The sequence below is a fragment of the Phacochoerus africanus genome, chromosome 6 (genome assembly GCF_016906955.1).
Source record: "Phacochoerus africanus isolate WHEZ1 chromosome 6, ROS_Pafr_v1, whole genome shotgun sequence".
NCBI lineage: Eukaryota > Metazoa > Chordata > Mammalia > Artiodactyla > Suidae > Phacochoerus > Phacochoerus africanus.
The window spans coordinates 75,443,756-75,469,961 of NC_062549.1; the positions used below are offsets into that span (position 1 = coordinate 75,443,756).

At 41.3% G+C, this 26,206-nt stretch overlaps 1 protein-coding gene across 1 annotated transcript; it reads left to right on the forward strand.

Annotated features, from left to right (window-relative positions):
- Window positions 1-334: 334 nt before the first annotated feature.
- BPNT2 (3'(2'), 5'-bisphosphate nucleotidase 2) lies at window positions 335-25,678 on the forward strand. Its single transcript, XM_047783893.1, has 5 exons — window positions 335-998; window positions 9,638-9,800; window positions 10,844-10,939; window positions 17,798-17,959; window positions 19,915-25,678. The coding sequence occupies exons 1-5, from the start codon at window positions 612-614 to the stop codon at window positions 20,184-20,186; spliced, it is 1,080 nt and encodes a 359-aa protein (XP_047639849.1). The 5' UTR covers window positions 335-611; the 3' UTR covers window positions 20,187-25,678.
- Window positions 25,679-26,206: the final 528 nt, after the last annotated feature.

Sequence of the window (26,206 nt, forward strand, 5' to 3'; positions counted from 1 at the left end):
TTAACGAACATCCTCGGTTCCTCAATAACCAGAGTGATGGGAAGTCCAGACTGTCACTGTGGCTCTATTTCAGAGAGATCTGATTGAAATTTTCACAAGGGACTCAGCATCCTCCCGTGCGTGGCAAGTAGTTCCTCCACATCCAGAACTGATTTGAAAACCCAAATTCCGTCGACAAGACCAACGGACGCGGTGCGGTTCCGCACCTACGGAGAACCCGGCTAGCCAGCCTGCCGCCAGGCCCTTGGGTCGCCCCGCCCCGAGGGAGGAGCCTTATCTCCCTCGCCCCGCCCCTTGCGTAACCCGGATACACACCCACGCTCCCCTTTCACCTTACGGCCGTTGGCTAACGTGGAAGCCAGACCCGCCGGCCGGCTAAGGGGCAGGGAGCGCGCTGCCTGGGCGAGTCGGGCGCGCGGAACGGCGGCTTTGGGGGCTTCTCCGCACGGCTCGGCCTTTCCCGGGAGCGGGCGATGGGGCGCGCGAGCGCCGAGGAGCAGGCGCCGGTGTAGTCCTCGCGGCGCCCGGCCCGGGATCGCGGCGGCGGAGGCGGCGCGGGGCGCGGGGAGGCCTGTGAGGGCCGCCGCCCCGAGTGCCGGGCCTCCCGCGCCATGGCCCCCATGGGCATCCGCCTCTCCCCGCTGGGGGTGGCCGTGTTCTGCCTGCTGGGTCTCGGCGTGCTCTACCACCTCTACTCGGGCTTCCTGGCCGGCCGCTTCAGCCTATTCGGCCTGGGCGGCGAGCCGGGCGGCGGAGCGGCGGGGCCCGGGTCCGCGGCCGACGGGGGCACGGTGGACCTGCGGGAGATGCTGGCTGTGTCCGTGCTGGCGGCCGTGCGCGGCGGAGACGAAGTGCGGCGGGTCCGCGAAAGCAACGTCCTCCATGAGAAGTCCAAGGGGAAGACGCGCGAGGGGGCCGACGACAAGATGACCAGCGGGGATGTGCTGTCCAACCGCAAGATGTTCTACCTACTCAAGACAGCTTTCCCCAACGTGCAGGTGGGTGTCGCAAGCGCGGGGCTGGGTGGGAGCGCGGGAGCCTAGGCTCGGGTCCGGGCGGGCAGACGCCTCCAACTGCCCCGGGCGGTAGGGCTCTGGCTCCCCCCTTCGCAGGTCGGGAGACGGAGACGCTCAAGTTGAGGTGCTCAAGGTCACACAAAGCGTACGTGAAAGAGCTGGGTGAGGTCGCGGGTGGTCTGACTCAGGGCGCGTGCCCGTCTGGTCCCCCCGGGTGTACGCGCCCACTTGGTACCTGGGATCCGGAGTGCTGGGTTCTGGGCGGGCCCTGATGTCAGAACACTGAGAAAGTTAACTTCACTCCCTGCCACAGACTCCTCTGTCAAAGGGAAGAATTGGACTGGAACCCCCAAGGCCCTCTAGCTTTGTTTCATTTGCTTCATTTTTTGGAAGCGTCGTGACTGTAAAATACAGGTTTTCTGGCAGACCTGCCAGGAGTCAAAGGCAGGAACTGTAGACATCTTGCTGCAGAGCAAGCAAGTACGCAGGGTACTTGTGGCTGGTGTGCTCATGGTTTACTTTAGCTGTGTCTCATCAGGACCGTCTTAATGGCATATATTTTGGGGGCCCTTCAAGGAAGTGTTTGAAAGTGTATTTCCCAGCAATTTCATTCCAGCCTTCTATCGCACATTTACTCCAAAGACCAGGAATTGAAGGACGTTTCCCTGAAAGGAATTGACATTTTTTAGGGAAATCCAGACACTGGATTTATTATTAATACTTTATTATTAATACTTTTAAAATTCATCATTTCAGTGCAGCTGTCGTTGAATGAATAAAGCTTTTCGTGAAATGTATTATGATTCTAGAGGAAGAGCTTCCAACAGTGAGGCAGTACTTTATAAGCATAGGTCTTAACTCACCTAACAGTAGATTTTGGCCAGGGGGAGGGGATAAAAAGTTTTCAGTGGAATTTCATGAGCTAGATAAACATTGAAACATGAACCCTGGCTTCTTTGGAAGATATCTGTTTAACTGTTGTTTTTGTAAGAGAGTATTGTCATTGTGGAATTACATATCTTGTGTAACCCTCTCTCTCCAGTCTGTTCTGTTACTGCTTTGGTTTTCTTTCTTTGTCTTTTTTTTTTTTTTTAACTGCCCCCCTTTTTTTTTCCTTTAAACATTTTTTTTTTCTTTTTTTCAGTGGGAAGGAACTTTGGCTTTGATGTCATGAGCTTCTGGATACCAGATGTAATTGACACGATAATTCTCAAACAAAACATGCAGCATTTCAGGTTTTTCCTTTGCCTACCATGCTTTAGCCATACAAACAATACTTGGATTTACATCTAGATGTGATAAGATGTGCTTGTAAAAGTTTTCTCACCTCTTGAAAGCACATAGTCTTTTTTAGAGTTTGTGGGAAAAAACAAATTTCAGAAAAGTTGCCATATAGGTGTAACAGAAGTAATAGTGACCATTTATTGAGTGTGTTTTAGGTGCCCAGATCCTGGCTACGCAGGACTTTACTTGATCCTCACAGTAACTTTAAGAAGTAAATTTTATTTATACCCACTTACAAATGGGAGACCTGAAGCTCATAATACTCCACAGTGTACGTGGACTACTTTTAGGAGTCTACTTAAAACTTATACTGAATTTCCTGGGGAAAGTGTAAAATCGTAGATGTTTGGAAGCAATAATAGTGAAATATAGCAGCCAAGTTGAATTTTTTTAAAAGGCAATGACAAAAAAAAATTCTGAAATAGTGAAAATGCATATCCATGTGTACATACATGTGTGTTCCCATGTGAACTCCACTCCACCCCACCTCTGCCAAAGCTTTGCCTTGGGTAGCTTCCACAGGATTCTGCATTTATCTCTCCCTGATTAACAAATGCTAAGGGAATAGCTGCCAAAGGTGATGAGCTGCGTTTGGTTAAACATAGAAGCTAAGCTTTCAAATCCCAGATGTTGGTGTCTGCCTTTATGTAAAATAATTTGTTGTTTTCTTATGACTGAAGGTTGGCATGTAGGTCTTTAGTGTTCATCTTGACTGGTGATGGGTGGAGTAGAGGAGGTTATGCTCGTAGACAATGTGCCAAAGCAGGATGGTATCATGATGAGCCATCTCCTTTTGTCAGGATGCTGTTAGACTAGAGTCCAGATGCAGCCACCTAAGTAGACACTCAGCCCTAGAGTCTTTCCTTTCTTCCTTCTTCTCCAACACCCAGATGTGCCGTCTTAAATGTCTGGTTGTTTTCGAAGCAGAAATTTTTTGCTAACGGCCTTAAGTCGAATCTCACTGAGTTTATGTCCTTACGGAAAAACAGCACTGAGAAGCCACAGCTACTCTTTTCTTTTATCCTGGTGCCCTGTGCGAATGGAGAGAGGCCTCTTTCTCCTGTGACTTTCCTGTCTAGTCAGAGGCTTGAGCTCACCTATCTAAGGTTCACTCCTTAGTTAAGAGGATATTCCCCATGTCACTCATTCTCAATTGGGGACAGTTTTGTCCTCAAGGAACATTTGGCAATGTCTAGAGATTTTCGGTTGTCACAACTGGGGTGGAATGCTATTGGCATCTAGTAGGTAAACATCCCATAATGCACAGGACAGCCACCAATAATAAAGAATTATCTGGCCTGATTTTTCACTTGATGACCAGGTTGAGAAACCTTACTCTAAAGAAGTACAATTGTCGGAGTTCCTACCATGGCTCAGTGGAAACGAATCTGACCAGTAACCATGAGGATACAGGTTTGATCCCTGGCCTTGCTCAGTGGGTTAAGGCTCTGGTGTTGCCATGGTCTGTGGTGTAGGTCGCAGATGTGGCTTGGATCCCAAGTTACTGTGGCTGTGGCATAAGCCAGTGGGCTACAGCTCCGATTCTACCCCTAGCCTGGGATCCTCCATATGTCACAGGTGTGACTCATTAAAAAAAAAAGGGGGGGGGAGTGTGTGTTTTCTTAAAGAAAACTCAGGTTTGGCCTATAGTCTCTGGATTCCCTTCCACCTTCGGCCTTTCTTGTGTTTGGGATCTTGGGAAAACCTTCAGGGCAGCCCTTCTCTTCCTGAACATTTTGGCCATGCTTCATTTCATTCTGTGAAGATCGTAGTAGCTGCAGCCATTTAACTGTTTCTTATTGTATCCCTGTGGATAATGATGAAGATGAAGGCTCGAGGTAGTTTCTGCAGCCACAGAACAGCCAGATTTAGACTTAATGAATGGGGAGCTCTCTTTTTGAGGGGCTCCTGTCCTCGACTCGTTAAAAGGTGTTGACATTAGTTTATTTGAAGGTAAGGCATGATATTCCAGGCCAGTAGGAGTTTTGAGTCTTTGCCTTCTTTGACCTATGGGATGAGAGCTAAGCTCTTCTCTCTCAGCAGGAGTCCTCACTGGAAAAGCTGGAGAGGTGCTAACATAGTAGACAGAACATTTGCCTTCATATGTCTAATCATCAGGCTGGGTGATCCTGGCCAGTCATTTAACTTCTTTGAGCTACAGTTTCCTCTTCTGTAAAATCGAATAACTAGTAATTGGATAATTAGTGCAGGCATAGGCATTGCGCACACAGAAAAAAGCAAATTCAGAGGAGCAGGCCTAATCAAGGTGATAGCAGCGTAGTTAATTCAAGTAGGCTGAAGAGTCTGAAACAGATGCATGACAGTGTGTGAGTGAGCACTTGGCTTTCCTAGTCAGGCAAGACACTGCCCTAGAGGCCCACTTCTTTGTCACCTCACCTAGATGACTGAGGTGACCTGCAAGATTAAGAGATGCAGGAGCACCTATGTCAGGGCTTGGAGCTCATCAAAGGGCTGCTCCTAAGCTCTTCACATTTGCCATCAGAAAGCCTGCCCATAAGCTGCTGGGGACTCCTCACCTGCAGCCCCTCCACCAACTGGCCCATGGGCATACCTCACCCATATCACCCACCTGCATTTGCCTGATTTTGGCATGTGCTCCCCCCACAGACCATGAGAGTGAGCCTTTGCAGTTGGCTAGTGAACAAGTGCAGAAAGTCAGCATGACTCTGGGATTGGGAAGAGGCTCACAAAGTTGGCTATTTCGGGGCACCAGCCTAGAGGAAACAAATAAGAGGCTCCCGGGACCTGGCTGGGTTTAGGGGATGGACATAAAGCAAACTGTAACAAGGGACGAGGAAGGTCAATGTGTAATGATAAAAGGGTCATTTCACTAGGAGAGCATAACAGTTGTAAATACCCATGCACCCAACATCAGAGCATCTGAATATATTAAGCAAATATTTCAGATCTGAAGGTAGAAACAGAGCAATGCAGTAATATAATAGTAGAGACTTCACTACCCCCACTTTCATTGATATTTTATCCAGACAGATCATCAATAAAGCAATAATAGACTTGCCCAATTGACTGAATGGACCTGTCCCACACGTACAGAACATTTCATCTGTCAGCAGCAGAACACACGTTTTTTTTCAAACTCACATAAAGTATTTTCCAGGATAGATCACTCTTTAGGCCAGAATACAATTCTTAACAAATTGAAGAAGATTGGGATCATATCAGGCATCTTTTCTGACCACAGTGATGTAAAACCAGAAGTCAATAACAAGAGGAAACCTGGAAAATATACAAATGTGTGAAAACTAATCAATACTCAGAAAAAAAAAGGGGGAAATGCAAAAAGTATCTTGAAGTAATAAAAAGAAGCAAAACATATCAAAGTTTATGGGATGCAGCAAAAGCAGTTCTAAGTGGGAAATTTATAGCAAAAAAAATAAAAATAAAAATAAAAAAGCCTACATTAAGAAAAAAGCCCTAAATTATCAGGATGAAGAAATAACTAAAAAAAGAGACTAGAAAAAGTAGAAAATGTGAACTAAGAGCTATTTCTTTTATAAAAGTTAAAATTGACATTTAGCTAGATTAAGATAAGTGAATACTCAGATATATAAATTCAGAGTGAAAGCATGAACATTACACCTGATACTGCAAAACACGAAGGAGCATAACAGACTACTATGAACAGGTAGGTATATGCCAGCTAATTGGATAACCTAGAACAAATGTGTATAAATACCTTAAAAAAAAAAAAAACTGCCAAGACAAATTAGGAAGAAGTAGACTGCAATTAGTAAGAAGGTTGAATCATTACTCAAAAAAATCTCCCACCAAAGACAATCCCAGGACCAGATGACTTCTCCAGTGAATTCCACCAAATATTTAATGAAGAATTAATTTCAGTTCTTCCTAAACTCACTTTATGAAGCCAGCTTTACCCTGATACCAAAGTCATACAATGATTCTACAAGAGGCAACATCCCTGATGAACATACATGCAAAAGTTCTCAACAGAACACTAGCAAACTGATTTCAGCAGCACGTTGAAAGAATTAAACAGCATTAAGTAGACTTTACCCTTGGGATGTAACTGTGGTTTAACATACGCAAAGCAGTCAGGAGATATACCACATGAACAGGATGAAAGACAAAAATCTTAGGATTCATCATGTTTCCATGCTAAAAACTCAACGTAGTAGGTGTGGGAAGACTGTACCTCAGTGTAATAAAAGTCATATATGACAAGCCCACTGCTAATGTACTCAGTGGTAAAAAGCTTTTAAGCCTTTCCTCTAAGATCAGAAACAAGAAAAAGATGCTCACTGTTACCTTATCCATTCAACAGAGTGCTGTAAGTCCTAGCTAGAGCAAGTAGGTATCTAAAAGGAATAAAATGCATCCACCTTGGAAAGGCAGAGGTAAAATTGCCTGTTTTCAGATGAGTTGATCTAACAGAAAACCGTAAAGATGCCAAATACTCTTGAACTAATAAAGTCGGTGAAGTTTCAGAATACAAAAGTTAATATCCAGAAATCAGCTACATTTCTATATGCTAAAAACAGCAAACTATCTGAAAGAGGAATTAAGAAATCAGTTTCATTTATAGTAGCATCAAAAACAATAAAAAAATATGAATAAATTTAGCCAAAGGAGGAAAGACCTGTATGCTGAAAATTGGAAGACATTGGTGGAAGAAATTGAAGAAGATACAAATAAATGGAAAGATATCATTTGTCCTCGATTGAAATAATATTGCTGAAATGTCCATACTACTCAAAGCAATCTTCAGATTCAGTGCAGTCCTTATCAAAATTTCAATGGCATTTTGCAAAGAAACAGAAAAAACAATCCTAAAATTCATAGGGAACCACAAAAACCTTAGTAGCCAACCAAGAACAAAACTTCCTGATTTCATTTTAGTACAAAGCTGTAGTAATCATAACAATGTGGTAATGGCATAAAAACATCCACATAGACCAATGGAATTTAATACAGAGTCCAGGGATAATCCAACACATATGCATTCAGCCTATCTTTGACAGGTGGCAAGAACATACCATGGTGAAAAGATAGTCTGTTCAATAAATGATTCTGGGAAGACAGGTTATCCATATACAAAAAAAAAAAAAATGAAATTGAACCCCTGTCTTAACACCAATCAACACAATTTAACTCAGAATGCATTAAAGATTTAAATGTAACACCCCCGAAGCCGTAAACTTCCTTAACATGGTCTTAATAATTTTTGGAAAAGGCACCAAAAAGCATGGAAAACAAAAGCAAAAATAAACAAGTGGGACAACATTAAACTCAAAAGCCTTTTTCCACAGCAAAGAAGACGTCAACTAAATGAGAAAACAACCTATGAAATGGCAGAAAATATTTACAAACCATATTTCTGACAAGGGGTTGTATCTAAAATATATAAGGAAGTCATTCAACTCAGTAGCAAAAGAATAATTCAGTTTAAAAAATAGATTAAGGGAGTTCCCATCGTGGCGCAGTGGTTAACGAATCCGACTAGGAACCATGAGGTTGCGGGTTCGATCCCTGCCCTTGCTCAGTGGGTTAACTAACGATCCGGCGTTGCCGTGAGCTGTGGTGTAGGTTGCAGACGCGGCTCAGATCCCGCGTTGCTGTGGCTCTGGCGTAGGCCGGTGGCTACAGCTCCAATTCAACCCCTAGCCTGGGAACCTCCATATGCCGAGGGAGCGACCCAAGAAATAGCAACAACAACAACAAAATATATATATAGATTAAGGACCCAAATAGACATTTTTCCAAGGAAGACATCTAATTAGCCATCTGATGTATGCAGAGGTGCTCAAAGTCACTAATCATTAGGGAATACAGATCAAAACCACAATGAGTTATCAACTCATATCTGTTAGGATTGTTTTTATCCAATAGATAAATGTTGGCAAGGATGTGAGAACTCTTTTATACCATTGATGGGAATGTAAATTGTTATAGCCATTATGGAAAACAGAATGGAAGTTCTTAAAGAAATTTTTAATAGAACTGCTATGTGATCCAGCAGTCCCACGTCTGGATATATATCTGAATGAAATGACATCAGTATCTGAAGGAGATATCTTTATTCCCAAGTTCATTGTAATGATATTCATGATAGTCAAGATATGGAAACAACAGATAGGGAAGTGTCCATTTGTGCATGAATGAATAAAGAAAATGTGTTGCCCTCCCTCTTCCATACACCCACACACACACACACAATGGAATACTCTTCAGCCTTGAAAAAGAAGTCCTACCATTTAGGACAACATAGATTAACCTGGAGGGCATTATGCTAAGTGAAGTAAGCCAAACAGAGGAAGAAAAATATTGTATGGTATCACTTATGTGTGTAATCTTAAAAAAAAAAAAAAAAAAAAAAGCCAAACTCGTAGATTGAGTATAATGGTGGTTGCCAGTGTCAAGGGGATTGGAGAAAAAGGGAGATGTTGGTCACAGTGTACAAACTTTCAGAGTACGTTCTGAGGATCTAACGTGACCAAGGTGACTGGTTTATAATACTGTATTATGTACATGAAATTTACTTTAGTATTCTCCCACAAAAGTAAGTATATGAAGTGGTAGATAGGTGTAACTTATTTGTGGTCCTGACGTCACAGTGTATGTGTGCATCAACTCATCATGTTGTACACTCTAAATACATTCAGCTTTGTCAGTTATCCCTCAGTGTAGCTGGGCAAAAAGCCAAAATATGTTAGGGAGAGTCACCCCACCATGATAGATGTCTATATAGATATACAGAGATAGAGATTTTTTTCCCCTTCCTCCAAAACAGCTTGTTCTCTTTACAGAAGGGCTAAAACAACCAAACAAATAAACGCTGTAAGGATTTGTATTGAAGTTGCTTTAAATCTGTAGTTTACAGATGGGAGAATTGACATACTTATTATTTTTAAGGTATATCACTTTTCATGTCCATTGTCACTTTTATAGTTACTTGTGTTTGGTTCAGTGCTCATAATGTTGTCAGTGCATTTTCACACTTAGATCTGCGATTTTTCCTAAATATCATTAAGCTTTAAATAGCTTTTTTCTTTAATATTTAGGTTTTTTTTTTATTTCTCTGTATTTGGATTCTCTGTCTTGTTTACACAGTAAGCTAAGCTGAAATATTAGATTGGAAAGCACTGGAAGGCGACATAGCTGAAATTTCTTTTGTAATATATTTTCATTTTGCAGTGAAATTCCTTGAAACAAAAATACTAATTTATCTACTTTCAATTTATGTGATTTTGTCAGAATTGTATTTCTTTATTGTGTTCTTTCCAGGCAGTGAATTTTTACTTTAAAGATTTTTTAACTGTCAACAATTTTTGATACAGATCAATACTGAGGAACACGTGGATGCAGCTGATCAGGAGGTTATCTTATGGGATCGTAAGATCCCCGAGGACATCCTAAAGGAAATAGCCACTCCTCAGGAAGTACCAGCAGAAAGTGTTACTGTCTGGATTGACCCACTTGATGCTACACAAGAATATACGGGTAATTTTAAAATTAAAATGGATCTCAAACTTGAGATTGCCATTATGTAGCAAAGAACCAGAACAAGGACAGTGGTATGTATATACCTGGTGGTATTCTGAACAACTTTTCCAATTAGATTTTAAGACAGAGAGCTGCATTAAAGCAGTGTGGTATGAAAATTCTGGAGTGGATCGGCTCTTCTCAACCTTTTTGCTCCCAGACCACTGTGTTATGGCATCCTCCTTGTGGTAGTGGCTCAGTCCATCAGTGAGACTTCAGTGAAGGGAGGTTTTTAGCAGTCACGACAACAAAATGGTTCCTATTGGACAACTGTTGATTGAAGTGTTTATTTTTATATCAATTTATATTTAGAGGTGCACATTATTGAGGTATTTATTTACATAGCCAGAATGCAATATTCACTTGTGATTTTGAAATTTGGATTTTATTGCATATGCAACTATTCTTGAAATTCAAAATTGTAAATCCTAGGCACCCAGGGAGCGAGTAAGTAGAAAAACAGAATTACTTCTTCCACCACCTTTTTCTGTTCTTTTCACCTCGCCCCAGCTCCTGTTTCATTTCTGTGGATGCTCTCCCATGCGTTATTTCTTAGAGATAGCAAATTTCTGCTTTGCCTTTGTTCTCATGATGTATATGTCAAAGTTGATTGTGTATATATTTGCTCTTTGGCATTCTCTGCACTTTGGAGCTTCTGCTTTTTCACCTCTGTATTCCAGTGCTTAAGCACTGAACTTGACGCAAAATAGACACTCAGTAGGTGACTATGTGGAGAACAGGGAGAAGACACTAGATGTATATATCTAACAATAACTGAAATTATAAAACAATGTCTCACAGGAGTAGATAATAGAAATATGAAATATTGAAGGGTTTATGAAGTGTTTACTAGGCTGAGATTATATAATTTTGATCATATAATAGTGGTAATGTTTAGTGAGTATGTCCCTTGTATAGGGACTATTCTAAGGGCTTGAAACTTGATTTTCATAATCAATCCTAAAATTATTTTAATAATAATTCTTTTCTCTCTCTCATAGAGGATCTTCGAAAGTATGTTACTACTATGGTATGTGTGGCTGTAAACGGTAAACCTGTGCTAGGAGTGATACATAAACCGTTTTCTGAGTATACAGGTAAGAAATAATACTGGTGCTTCTAAGAGTTAATGTTATGACATCATTTTTCTGTGGTACTGACTTTCCTTGGGAATCTCACCTGAGCTCAGTAATTACCAAGATCAGTCACTTAACCTACCTCATTCCTTCACTGGGTATTGTGAGGGTTTTTATTGTTGGTATGAATAATATATGGCAAAGCAGAGGTTTCTACACTTGCTTTAGAGGATAGAAAGTGTGTTCAGTGAAGATGAGCGGTTTTTAGTGTGTTGGGGACCCAGTTGGGCCTGGACTCCTCAGCAGCTGAGGTCTTCTCTGTTTCTGTCCTCCTGCTGCTGGGGATAAGGTCCAGGGCTCTCACACACTGGTGCGCATTCTGAGATCACCATGAAGTGGCCTTAGCCACAGCTGCTGTCATATCGGGACACAAGCAAATGAGCTTGATGGTGTGATGAAGGGCAGGGCCATCTCAGCATCACAGTCGGGCAGTGTCACTGTGAAAGTCCTCATAATCAGGCTCGTCCCTGTGGACCTGGATGCCCTTCAGAGCTCCTTTAGACCCTTGCTGTCCCCCCTTCTTGATGCAGTCATGTTTGCTAGGTTCCTGCAGGTGGCAGGTCAAATCCGTGACAGTTGTGTTGGGAGTGGGAATATGGAAGACCAAGCCAAAGAGCTTGCCGTTCAGCTCAGGAATGGCCTACCCAAAGCCTAGCCAGTGCTGGTGGTAGTGGGACGACATTTTGGTGTCACACAGCCGTTACGCTGCCCTTTGTCAGAGGCTCATGATGATCTTCCAGTTACTGTGGTGTTCTCACTGTGGGTTACAGTCCACAGCGACACCATGCGTGTTCATTGTGGAGAACTGAGAGAAGCAGTTAGTGTTATGAGCAGTACTGCTGATAGTCTGAAAGGACTCATGCTTTTTACTGGTGACTCCCATCAAAGACATGAGGCTTTTGACTCTGTTCTTCTCCAAGGTGAACTGGGGCAAAGAAAGCACAGAAAAATTGATATCAGAGAGGCAGACAGATTCACATTCTTCAGGCCCTGGTTTCCACATCTGTTCATGTTAGAAAGGAAAATGGGGATAATAAATGACCATCTTTAAAGACTTTTATTCCTTAAGAATATATTTTCCCCCACGGGCTTATCCCTGAAGATAAAACACCCCAAAGTCTCTAACTTAGGACCGAGTTGTGTTCCAAAAACATTTTTGTATGTTAGTAACAAAATGCCCAGGACCTCAGTGATGCAGCAGCCTTGCCTACTGTGCGGAACCTCAGGTGCCTGCTGGTCAGCAGACATTCCAAAAGCTCCATACACTCTTAACTAGGTGTGGGTGGGCCTTCCATTCCTGCATCGAAGGTTTGTTTGACTTATGCCTTCTTTGGGGGCTGTTGTTCTCAGATCCACACTGTATATTGATGTGGGTAGAATACAAAACTGTCAAGTCTTGTGTATTTACCAGAATGTAGCTACACGTGCCTGTAATGGGAGCTAGATTTTATTGTTGTTAGCAGCAGTTAGAACAAAACTGATCAAAATTCTTAGCAGACTTAATTAGAATGAGTTCACTGAGTGAAATTCTTAGAAGCAGGGGATATTCGAGTAGTACATTTTGTAATGAAGCAGTGTATAAAGGTGTAAGTCGATGTAGCATAGCCGCTCAGTGGGAATTCATAGCCATTAAAAATAAGTTATAAAGTCTGAAGTCTGTGTAGCAAAGTACCAACCACTCTATTTTCTATAGGACTTTTTTTTTAGCATCTCTTACAGGTACAGTAAAGGTATTGTTAGCTGTTATTTTAGCTTATCACTACACCTTATTATCATCCTTATTCACTTAATATTTATTTAAGAACCTACTGTATTTTTTAAGGTGCTTGAAATAATTTTGTCCATATAAAGGTTACGACTGAGTTTATGTGACATGAAATACACTTTTAAAATACTAAATTAGTGGAGTTCCTGTCATGGCTCAGCAGTTAATGAACCCGACTATCTTCCATGAGGACACAGGTTCAATCCCTGGCCTCCCTCAGTGGGTTAAGGATCCAGCGTTGCCGTGAGCTGTGGTGTAGATCACAGACACAGCTCGGATCTGGTGTGGCCGTGGCTGTGGTGTAGACCAGTGGCTACAGCTCTGATTTGACCCCTAACCTGGGAACCTCCATATGCTGTGGGTGTGGCCCTAAAAAAAAAAGATAAAAATAAATAATAACATATTAAATTAGTAATTCTTATCTAAAATCATTGATACTATACTGATATGCTGTCTTTATTCTTTTACACAATACTGACCTCTAGAGATACAGCATTGTAAATTCATGTCTCAAGCCGTGTTTTTTGATCCTCTCCAGAAAGAATTTAGAGGAATATTTGTTTTTCATTTGTTATTTTACTTCTATATTGAGTAATTTCAAAAAGCCAGAATTATAATGAATTTTTATATGCTGTAAATTTAACAGTTGCTATCCTTCTTATGTATTTGCTTTTATTTATTTATTTGCCTAGGTATTTTAATAAAGTAAATTAAAAGGATCATGACATTTAACCCCTATATACTTAAGTATGCATCGCTAAAAATAACATGTTTTAAAAATAACATGTTCTAATCAAAAAGATTATTAATGTAATAGTCAAATTAACAATTATTCATAATTGATCCAGTAGTCACATATCTCCCAGTTGTTCCTAAAGTGAATTTTATAATGGGTTACTTCAGACCAAGGTCCAGTCATGTGACAAACATTTCTTTTGGTTGTTAGGTTGCTATGTTAAATTCTTTCAATCTGGAGTTCCCGTCGTGTTGCAGCAGAAGCTAATCCAACTAGGAACCATGAGGTTGTGGGTTTGATCCCTGCCCTCAGTCAGTGGGTTAAGGATCTGGCGTTACCATGAGCTGTGGTGTAGGTTGCAGACGCGACTCGGATCCCACGTTGCTGTGGCTTTGGCATAGGCCGGCAGCTGCAGCTCTGATTCAACCCCTAGCCTGGGAACCTCCATGTGCCAAGGATGTGGCCCTAAAATGACAAAAAAGACAAAAAAAAAATTCTTTCAATCTGGGAACAGCCTCCAGTCCCCTTTTTACCTGTGACGTTAACTTGAGGCGATCAGGACACTTGTCGTAGAAGGTCCTATTAATAAGATGGTTCAGGTGATTATGAGCAAACTTCTCGGTTATAAAATTATTTTGATTTTCTTTCAGCAGACAATCTAGAGGGATATTTTGGCATCTTTGGAGATCAGGATTCCACTAAACCTCTTATATACTAGTTTTAGGATCTATTTAAGATGTAAAATGGTATTTTCTAATTCTCTTGCTTTTTTTTCTATTCATGTTAGCTGAAGTTCTGTAGAGAAATTTCTCCATCAACTTGGGGTTATTTATTTATCCTGAATGTAGTTCCTACCCAAAGACAGGTTACTCTTTTCCTTTATCAGTTTTCAAGTAAAAAGGGTAAAAATTACTTCCAGTGCAAATAAATGTTATTTTGGGAGGGAAGAGTAGGATTTTCTCTCTCCTTTTTTTTTTTGATGTCCTTATGACTTCATTTATATGTATTTTATATTTATTTTTATATATACAGTGTGATTCAAACTGCAGTTATTATTTTTTAAGTTCAATTTGTTTTTCTTATTGAATTTTCACTAACATTTTTTAAATACCACTGTATAGTCATTTTCTTGAGGTATTGTCTGTTCTCCTATGAGCAACAGTTAAATTAGCTTATTTTGTCCTCTTGACCAACTGTCTCATTTTAGTCAGTCATATTTTCTTTGATGTTTATCTTTCTACTGTACTCTTCAGCTCTTCAGATTTATTTATTTGTTTTGCCTTTTTTTTTGGGGGTCTTCTTAGGGCCGCACCTGCTGCATATGGAGGTTCCCAGGCTAAGGGTTGAATCGGAGCTACAGCTGCCGGCCTACACCACAGCCACAGCCATGCCAGATCCAAGCCGCATCTGCGACCTACAGCACAGTTCATGGCAAAGCCCTGAGTGAGGCCAGGGATCAAACCCGAAACCTCAGGGTTCTTAGTGGGTTCGTTTACACTGCTCCACCACAGGACCTCTTCAGCTCTTCAGATTTAAATGATGTCTTCCAGCTCTCACTTCTCAACGAGATGACACTTCTACACATTTATTCCTATTGTCAGCTTTCTCTTAAATCCATAGTTACACTTATCCAGTGCTTATTACCAGCAGTGCTTTTGCTGAGAGTCCTTCTGTCATTTTTGTGTTGGATAAAGCTTGTCCTCTAGTAGATTACTGTAGCAGAGCTGGCTCGTGGATGTGCTGTTACCTGATTTCTTATGTGATAAAAGCTTTTTCTCTAGTGTTTCTACTTGGAACTACTTGCCTAGTTATAAAATCTCTTTATTTTAAAACTATATTTGTTTCCTCGGTGAGTTAGAATAAATGACCACAGACTAGGTGGCTTAAAACAATTGAAACATACTCTCTTGTACTCCTGGAGGCCAGAAGTCTGATGCCAAATTATTGGCAGTATCACACTCCTGAAAGCTCAAGGGAGGAATCCTGCCTTGTCTCTTCTGGCCTCTGTGGCCGCAGGCCTTCCTTGGTGCTCCTTGGTCTGCAGATGCTTCCTCTCGTCCCTGCCTCCACCTTTACTTTCTCCTGGTCTCTGCATTTTCTGCCTCCACCCCCTCACCATAAGGATATCAGTCATGGAATTTAGGGTTTACCCCAATCCATCGTGATGTCAGCTTTACATATACAAAGACCCTAATTCCAAATAAGGTGAGGACACAGGCCTGAATTTTGGTAAGACATCATTCAACCCACTCTATACCTGTTTTTCTTGGTTACATGTTGAACTGGTGTGATCTTTGTTGATATATATTGAATCTTGACAAAAAGGCTGATAACATGATTTTCTTTTCTTTGTAAGTAACCTGGTCTTTTTTCCTGGAGTGCCAAAGAATGTTACCTTTAGAGTCTCATAATAGAACTGTGATGTATCTCAGAGTGGGCGTTCTGGGCAGATGTCTACATGTTATGTCTCAGTGTGGACATTTAGGTTCTCTTTATCTCAAGGACATTTTCTTGAGTCCTAGTGTAAAGATTAGTTCTGTTTCATCCTTGTGTTTTTCTGTTTCATGGACTCCTGATGTGTGTATGTTGACTCTTCTTTCACTGGCTTCCATACGGATCACTTGTACTCTGGTCCCTTTTATCTCTTTACCTGTTTCACTTATTTTTTACTTTTCTTATTGCTTCCTATGCCTTTAGACAACTCTGTTTTCTCTTGTGTCACCTGTGATTTAGTGCTAATTTCCAAGTAGCCTGAACTGTTTTAATCTTCATTCCCTGCGTTTTCTTCCTTTTCAGTGGACTTTGCAGTTCTGCGTTATTGTGTTCCTATTTGAACTAGCTGCTGTGGGCCTGGGGGGAGGGTGGTGACAGGTAAGGGGTTTGGGTAATTCTCAGTTCAGGTTCAGGAGCTTTCTTTGCTGTTAGAGTGAGGAAAGCATTATCTTTATCATTAGGCATCTTTTTGCATTTGTTTTTACATTTTTCTTTCTTGTTTGATCCTTTCTTGTCTCTGTAGGGCCCTTATTTTCAATCCCTTCTTTTTCTAACTACCATTTTCTGTCTTTTAAATTGTCTCTCTTAGAGAGGGGTCCTAAAAGATGTCGTACTTTGTCCACTATGCTCTTGGAGACTTCAATTTTGGTTCCATGTTGCTGTCCTAATTCTGCCACCACCGAGAGTCCCCCAACCTCTGGGCACGTCCGTGTGGCTCCTGGGTATTCCCCACACTGGGGGTGGCTGCAGCACCTGCTCTGTTGATCTTCCATAGCTACTCCCCTTCCTTCTGATGAATCTGTACTTGTAGCTGTCCTCTGTCTCCTCATGCTTTAAGTGTCAGTTAACTTGTTGTCCTTGATGCTGTGTATAATTTTTGGAAAGAAGTGTGAGAAGGCTTGAGAGACTGCCATCAACTTGGGGGACTCAGAACCCTAGACTCTGTTAATTTTTAAATGTTTTTCTGCGGCCAGGAGTAAGTGCTAATGCAGCTGCTTCATTGCTAGCCCTGGTGGACTCTCTTTTGTCCCATGGTGAGAGACTACTAAAACAGTAACTCATTGGGATAATTCTGAGTAAGTTTGTTTTCTTGTATAGTTTGGTAGTCAGTAAAGGAAATTTCCAAGCCAAGAAAAACATTTCAGGCCTCCTCTGAGATCTCCTCACCACCTTCTTAAACATTTCTGGTCTATTTTGAAATCCAGCGCTTTTTCTTTCTCTACTCTCTGATGTAGCAGATATGTAAACCTAACTCACCTACCTCTTTAACTGTTTTATGTTTATAAAGCTCCTTAGGAGATTAAGCCATTGTACAATCGAAACTGAACAGATGAGAAGAAAAGATAGCTTAGAAGAAAAGAGTGTTTTAAGTTTTGTGTAGCCATGGTGATTAGTTGTGCTTATGCATATGTTGCCACAGGTTGGGTTGCCCAGGAATCCGACTTTGGGATGGAGATGAGCAGGGCGGTATGTTTCCTGAAGAATGTGCCCTGGGGGTCAGATCTGTGGAAGGGAGGGGAGGAAGGGGAGAGTAGTCCCAGTGAGGACCAGGAGCTCTGGGGCTGGTGGTGCTTAAGCCAAGTACCACACAGTCCCCCTTGCTGCCTGAGCAGGACTGCATACCCACCTTAACTTTGTCTTCATTTATGCCTATTATGAAAAACAGACAAGCCAGCACATTATTACTCTTGTGTTTAGGAAAAAAAACCCAAAGTATGGTAATTCTTTAGAAAAAGGCTTCTTTCAGTCACTCTTGGTACTTGGAGTTCTAGTTTTAAAAGTGTCAGTGCCATCACTGGCTATCATGTTTGCTTTTGCTTTCCAGCATGGGCGATGGTTGATGGCGGGTCGAACGTGAAAGCCCGCACTTCTTACAATGAGAAGACCCCCAGGATCGTTGTGTCTCGCTCGCATTCGGGGATGGTCAAACAGGTTGCCCTTCAGACTTTCGGGAACCAGACCACAATCATCCCGGCCGGCGGTGCAGGTACGTTCCTGCTCCCCTGCGCTGCCTGCCCCTGCCCCCAGCGTGGCCAGAGCTGCTTGGGAAGACAGTGAGTGGACCCGGGGCTTTCAGGGCGGGCACAGTCTCCCACTCACTTCTGTCTAGAGTGGGATCCAGGGCCCACACACACCCCCTTGTTAGAGATAATCTCAGAATAGCAACAGCCTCACAGCGGTGGCTGCTCTGCCTCCATTGCTGCAAAAGCATGTGTGTCGTCAGGGGTGGTTCTGTGTCTGGTCTGATTTTGAGGTACTTGTCCTGTTAGGTAACTGTAGGAACATCGAGGGGGAAGGAAAGATCAAGCATGTCACAACACTCACGTGGCAGCCGGACCCTGGGACTGGGCCTCAGTGATCTTAGCATGGCTGACCCCTCAGTCTCGTTAGCCCCCATGCTCCAGCCTGCGTGACTGTGATGGAGCCAAGTCCGGGCCCACCACTGGATGTACGCCCGCCCGATTCCTCTGTCACCTGTGCTGCAGCTCAGAGTCAGCTGACTTCTTCCAAAAGGCCAGATAGTAAATATTTTAGGCTTTGTGAGCCGCATAGGATCTTTCATGCGTACTATTATTTGATTTTTTTTAACCACCCTTCAAAAATACAAGAAAATATAGCTTGAAGACCGACAAAAACAGGCCAGGGCCTGGAATTAGTGTGTGGGCCGCTTATGCACCCTTGTTTTGAGGGCTGTTTAATAGGACAGACATGTTTAAATTCAAATAAATAGCATATTATAGTCAGAAACATTTGTATTTGAAAACTTCTTCAGCACAGTAATAAAGGGAGAAGTGATGCTTATTAATTTTAAGTCTGAAAGTTTTAGTTGACTGATGGCATAGACATGCCTTTCTTAACATGACTGTTGTTTTCTCACGGGCTCTCAGGTTGGTTAGGAAAAGGTGATGTTCAGAATTCCCATTAGGATTGGGATCCAACTAGATTTTAGACCCAGTTTCTTTTGGGTTTGTTTTATTACTTTATTTTAAAAATTCTACCTCATTACTGAAAAAGACTCAAGATAGCAGCATTATTTTGTGCTTTCTTCGTTCAAAGCCAGCCTTCCTGGATACTCAAGGGAAACCTGTGGGTGTTTAGTTTTAGCATAATATTCCCTAGAAAGCAATTCATACTGAGTGTATCATCCCATGGAAAACAACCACAAGTAGATTTCAATTTTAAATATTATAGGTACATTTTTGTTTATATTTGAGGATAGATGAGTAAGATACTTTGCCATATTTTTTTGCTCATTTGGGTTTTTTGTCTATACTGTTACTTTAAAATAAACTATTTTAAAATGTTTAGACTTAGCAGTTGCAAAGATAGTACAAGGAGCTCCCACACACACTGCACTGTTATTTTAACATTGTACTCAGAAGAGTCATCTCCTTTCATTAATCTTTTTTTTTTTAATGATTTTTATTTTTCCCATCATAGCTGGTGTACAGTGTTCTGTCAGTTCCCTACTATACAGCAAGGTGACCCAGTCACACATACATGTATGCATTTTTTCTCACATTGTCATGCTCCATCATAAGTGACTAGATATGGTTCCCAGTGCTATATAGCAAGACCTCTTTGCTTATCCATTGCCTTTCTTTCTTTCTTTCTTTCTTTTTTTTTTTTTGGTCTTTCTTTGTCTTTTCTAGGACTGCACTCTCGGCCTATGGAGGTTTCCAGGCTAGGGGTCTAATCGGAGCTATAGCTGCCGGGCTACACCATAGCCACAGCAATGCAGGATCCAAGCTGCATCTCTGACCTACACCATAGCTCACGGTGACGCTGGATCCTTAACCCACTGAGCTCGGCCATGGATTGAACCCATAACCTCGTGGTTCCTAGTTGGATTCGTTAACCACTGAGCCACAACAGGAACTCCATCCATTGCCTTTCTTTAAATCTTTTAAGCGGTAACCTAAATTCTGTTCTATTTTGTAGGTTACAAAGTTTTAGCACTCTTGGATGTGCCTGATAAGAGTCAGGAAAAAGCTGATCTGTATATCCATGTGACATATATCAAAAAGTGGGATATATGTGCTGGCAATGCCATCTTAAAAGCCCTCGGGGGGCATATGACGACGCTGAGTGGTGAAGAAATCAGCTATACCGGCTCTGACGGCATCGAAGGAGGGCTCCTCGCCAGCGTCAGGGTGGATCACCAGGCTCTGGTCAGAAAGCTCCCCGATCTAGAGAAGACGGGACATAAATAGCAAAGCCCGTTAAGGTCCCAGCCCTCCAGAGCTGGACAGTCAGCTGAAACACTGGAGGCTTCAAAGCGATGGTGAAGACTATGCATGGTTAAGGCCAACCTGAACTTTCGGAAGTATTTATGAAGCATCAGAGACTTCTCTTCCCTATTAAGAGGATGCAAGATCAGGGAAGATGGGTTGCTTCGTGTCTCAAGTATTGTCTTTATTTTTGAGACTATTTTCGTACAGTTGTCATACACAAGGAGCATATATAATATATATTTGTGAGTTAAAACCTATAGCTGAGTCTATGTTGTTACGAGTCACCATTTTCACACAATATCATGAATCTTCACTGTTGGTACCTTCGTATAGAATTGGGATGAAGAAAGGATTGATTTTGTGTAGGTGTTTAATATTACTTTACGGTTATATCTCATTGAAAATAAAATAGTTGGGGGTTTTTACCCCTAATTCAGATGGAAAGCACAAGAAGCTACAAATTCATTAATATGCAACAGTTGCTCTATTTATCTGTTACTGAATATTTCTCATGGATTAAAGTAGAAAAACTTGTTTTTTTTCCTTTGAAATTTTAATAACAGGTTCACCAGCTAGTAGAAAATATAGCTATATGATGGTTCCGCTGTAATTGTAATTTCTGTGTGTGTGTGTGTTAGGTTTGCTCTTATAGAGAAAAGTGTGCTTGTATCTATGGGTTCAGCATCCCTGTCATCCTGCCGATGGTTTTCACTTGCCCTGTGCACAATGCGTGGTTCCATCCTTTCCCTCTTAACTGGCGTTTAGTTCCTAACTTGTAAGATTTGGATTGAGGTTTCACAGTTGGCATTAGAATTTTGGTACATTTTCTCATGAGGCATAAAATATGCTATAAGGCATTATAAAAATATAAGGCATTCTTTTTTTAACTGAGAGTTATTTGACATTAACATGAATCAAGCTAGCCTTCATTATTTTCAAAAGCTTTGTTTTAGTACTTTTTAAAAAATTTACCAGGTTTATATCTGGAGATTCTCTCTTCATCAAGAAGTTAAGATTGCTTTTGCCATGGTTACTTTAACCATAAATAAATGGATCTAACCTAACCAGACTCTCAAAGTAGTAACTTTTGAGGTACTTTTTTTTCCCCTTCAGATTAAAAGAAATGAAGATGGAAGTTATTTATGATGAGATGTTTTCCTGTTCAGATGTGCCAAATCTGGTGAGAAAAAAGGTTATGACACCCACTATGTTGCTGTGATCTGAACCTTGCTTTGTGAGCTGCCTTTGGAGGGTGTCTGATCTCCCTCAGTGTGGAATCCGGGCCTTCGTGTTAAAAAACACCAGCATTTCATGTGACTTTGTCTGCTCGAATTCCATTACACTCTGACAGGGGAGGGACTTCTTAGGCTTTCATGGTTTCTTCTTTTCTCTCTTCTTTTTTTTTTCTTTTTCTCTTTAAAATGTTTTACCCTAAATCAACTTTCTGTGTATTTTCCTATCTTGGAGGTAAAGACTGACCAAGCCGTAGGCACCCTCATCTGGTAGAAAATGCACACTTCCTGAGGCTTGCACGTCACACTGTGCAAAGTCCTTTTATTCCTCACGGGGGACCAGAGCAAGTGCGATGCACACGTGCCCACCCAGTCTGCAGCATGCGGTCACGGGCAGGGGCTTTGTTCATGAATATTCATTGCAAGTTTGGGTAGTTGGAATACTTGATATTTAAGCAGGACTTTGGAATTCTGAACAGAATATTAGAGACTTCATCTTTTTACTTCGTTCACAGTATGATAAGGAAATCCTTTCTCGGGAGAGATGGCAAAAGCATTGCTGTTTGCACAGAGTCCCGTGGTATAAGCATTTGTTTTCATTGTAGTATGTCCAGCTTAGGCAAACGGGACTGGCATCTTAGCAAGCATGGTTGCTTTGGTTTTTTAATTTTATTAATCCGCGTGTAGATAATGGCTTTGTGAAGGGCTTGTGTGCAAAAAATGATATTGACTGATAGTTAAATGCATTATTTTTATAATTTATTGGTTATAGTATAGTACTAATGATTTTAAGTGCTTTTCTAAAAAGTTCATTTTAAGACATTTTGTTTCTAAAAGTCAATATACATTACAGAACTAATATAAGTACAAAGAACAGTATTTATATTTATTTAGGTAAGACAGTATTGTGCCAGAAGATGCCAGCAGAACACTTTCATGGATAAGTGAGACAGTACCTCCCAGAATTACATCATTAAAATTATTTCTCAAATGTTTACTTTTAGTGGCTCTCACCTCCCCAACTCATGGTCTTCCTTTCCCTTGTCTTTGCCCGTATTCATAGGACTATTTTCCTTTAAAATTGAGTATTCACATCACAGAGTAAAAGCAACATCAGGAACCATCAGCGGTCCTCTTCCTCTGTCCCTTCATTTCTGTCCTGCTCCCTAGCCCGTTAATGTTCTTTTATTTCTGTTTTTCTTTCTTAACCAGTATATTCTTCCCCGACACATAACCCTGAATTCTCAATGTCTCTGTGCTTGGCTGCTGAAATCTTAAGGTAGAACTGAGACTCGACTAAAATCCCAGCAGGAGAGAGAAATCCTGCTTGACCGTTACCTTTCAAAGACTCCTCAAAAAGTAGGTCACCTTCAAAACCACAAAGCTTTACACCATCAAGTATAACCCAAGGCTTCTGTCTTTACACAGCATTTCTCCTGAGCCATGCTTCAAAGAAAGTGCAGAAAATACAAGAGTTGGCTGTGTGTGCTTGCTGGAGAAAACCTGTTTTTTCTATGAGTTTTCATGCATGTATCCGTACTTCACTTGATAAAGGCCTACAAGATGGGGCATGCTTTTCTTTGTTTTCAAGTGTTCCCTTTCCCCAATTTTAGTGTTTTTTGTTGATTCTAAATCAATGTTGAATTGTTTACGACCGTCTAATGAAGTACCAAGCATCCTGGTTCATGTGTTTTAAGTAATAATTGTGCCAATTCTTCCTGTTTGCTGGGTGCTTCCTTTGAATATTCAGCAGATTGAGTCAGAGGCAGTGGGAGGGCCAGTGGCTGAGAACAGAGGAGGGAGCTCTGGGGAGGAGGCCCTGTCTCCTGGGTTGAATTCAAAACAGGCTTTGGAGGTGACAGCTGTCTTTCAGCCTAGATATACGTAAAGCTGGAGGGCCATCCCCTGTTCCTCAGAAAAGGAAACATCAGCTTGCCTCTCCTTGAGAACAGCTTGACAGTGGACTTCTGTCAACCATCTTTGGCAGGTTTAAAACAGGAACTATGGCATCGATAGCTGCAAACTACTTGCCTATGTGTTGATTGGTCCTGGATGGAACAATAATTTTTCATTTTCGATCTTGTTTGCATTTAAGACTTATTTAATTATTTCCAACCTATGTCTACAAAAGTCTGCCTTGTAATTGTTGTGTAAAGTAAATCTATGGTTTCATTTTTATCCTAAAAAAAGTTGTGCCTTAAAAATAGGGCATTGTATGTTAATAAGGGAAAGCAATTTTTTTTTAATAGATGGGGAAAACAGGAACTTTTTGCCATTAAAATTTAAGTTCTTTTAATGTTTTTAATATTAGAGTTGGGAAAAATTCATTAAAATTAAAATTAATACAAAATTATTTTTGCATAATCTAGCATTTACAGCTAAAATACATTTTTATAAGAACTGGCATCTTGATGTATATAGATCTGAAACAATACTTAATCATTTGGGGTTTTTTTATTTAAATTAATAAGACCATGATAGATTTTTTTTTTTTAATTTTACTTTTAAGTCATTGCAGTGTGCTGTTATTATCTGTTCCAGTACTCTTAGTCACTTTGGTTTTTATTTATTTACGATACCATATCAAGAACTTGTTAATGTTGAAAAGTACTATATGTGACAGAACAAACCAGAACAGTTCCTGGATCGGGGAGGGTTCGGGTTAGCAGTTACTGAGAGGGCAAGACGGATTGGACTTTGTGCTTTGAAGAGGTCTTGGTTTTATGAGGTGCTGGTCATATAAGTTGTGTATTTTTATTTCGTCAAAGCCTGGCAGGTGTTTGCATTCCAATTTACCACCGGGAAGGGCTTACAAGGAAGCTGCTTTTTTAAAAATTATTTTTAACGTTGGTTGATGAATTCATTCTGTGGAAAAATGAGATTTATAAATATTAGTTTTCCTTTGAGATAAAATCATATAAACCAAACCTTCAGAAATTAAGGATGATGAATAATATTACAATTTGTCATATACTGTGTTTGTAAGGGTTCCCTCAAGTATTAAAATTCAGGTAATATGTGTAAATTGCAAAAGCAGAAACTGTGATGTTTTGGGTAGTATGTCAGTTACCATTCTTTTCGAGGTGTATGTTATACATACAGTAAACTACTATTCAGCTTTGCTTATCCTGCATTTTTTTTAAAATAAATACAGCATCCCAGGTCACCATTAGATCTGTTAGCCTAGGAAGACTTCATCTGGCTCTCCTCAGATGACCTCTCCTAAGCCCTCTTCATCATCTGTGTTCGGTTAAGGTGGCAGTGTGCGTGGACTCTGTGTAAAATACGGACTTCGTGTTGTACCCTTACAACGGCCATTGGCAGTAGCCAAAGCCAGCCTCCTAGCCCATGTCCTGCCATGAGGAACTGTGGTGCTGTCAGTGTGTGTGCCTGTGCGTGTGTGTTCCCGCTTTGATGATTTTTCTTAAGCTACTGAATGGATACACGCGAGGGGTTGAGTCTGCACTAAAACTATGATGCGACGTTTCCTGTCTACCTGTCTGTGTCCCTGCCTCTTCAATCTGGGGGTTTTTAAAAATTACTTCTCACTTCCTTGCCAAGATCATATAATGAGTTAATGGTGAGTGGGATTAAACAAAACTAAAAACATTTGCACATCCCTCCCCACCTCACACACTGAAAGCTCTGGAGGAGCTAGACCATTTGCTGTCGCCAAGACATGCTTAGACCCCGAAGTTTTCTTTACTCATCCGTCTCACTCACCACCAAGTTTGGGAGAGTCCCGACCTCAACGTCTAGGAGAGGCTGAGGTGAATGCTCCTCTTGCCCGGCTTTTATAGCAGCTTGTGCTCCTCACCGACAGCACTCGTTTTCACACCTACTGGTGGAAACTTCCTTAGCACAGGGATCATGTCTGGGTGATTTTAGTATTTCCACCTCAACCCCGGCAGCTAGCCCAGTGTCTGGAACAAAGTCAGTGCTTCATGTCCATTGAAGTAGATGGAATAAGGGGTTTCTACTCTAGCATCAGCATCTCTCAGGCCTCAGTTGTGTAAGGCGGTAGGTTGTTTGGTTTCCTCTGCAAACAATTATGATTATCACCCCACACTCTGTAGATGATTTTTAAAACTTTGCTTTCTTCCCTTCAGATGCTACCCCACGGCCAATTAGCTCTAGAAAATGCGGTTACCTCTGATGAAATGATTACCCCCATTCTACCCCGATATACTTTGCCAAATTGGAATTTGAATTTTCTGAATAAACTGGTCATGTCTGAAAGATGGTGTGCTGAATCTACTTGTTTTTTTCTTTTTTTTACTGCAGTAAAATATAACACATTTACCATTTCAGTCATTTTCAAGGGTACAGCTGGGTGACGTTTACAGTCACAATGGTGTGCAGTCGTCATCACCATCCATTTGAAGAACCTGTGTATCCCAAACGGGGACTCTGAGCCCACTGGACGGCCACTCCCCACCACCTCCTCTGGTAACCATGTCCTGCTTTGTGTCTCCCGATGCTTCTGCTTTGGAACTCTTCATTTTATGGGACTTCTGTCTTCTCTCTCCCTGTTTACACAAAAATCATCTGCTTGAGAATGGGTGTACACCACAAACACAGCTCCAGCAAAATGATCCCTTGAGTCCTTTACTAGATTTTTTTCAGTAACTGAGATGGAGGGAGGATTCAAAAAAGCAAAAGAAAAGAACAAAATTGCAGAAAGGGAGTCATTGGAAAAGTAGGATGGGGAAGATGTCCGGGGGTTTTGTTTCCCTCAAGTCTTGTAGGAATAGAAAGATGTTATCT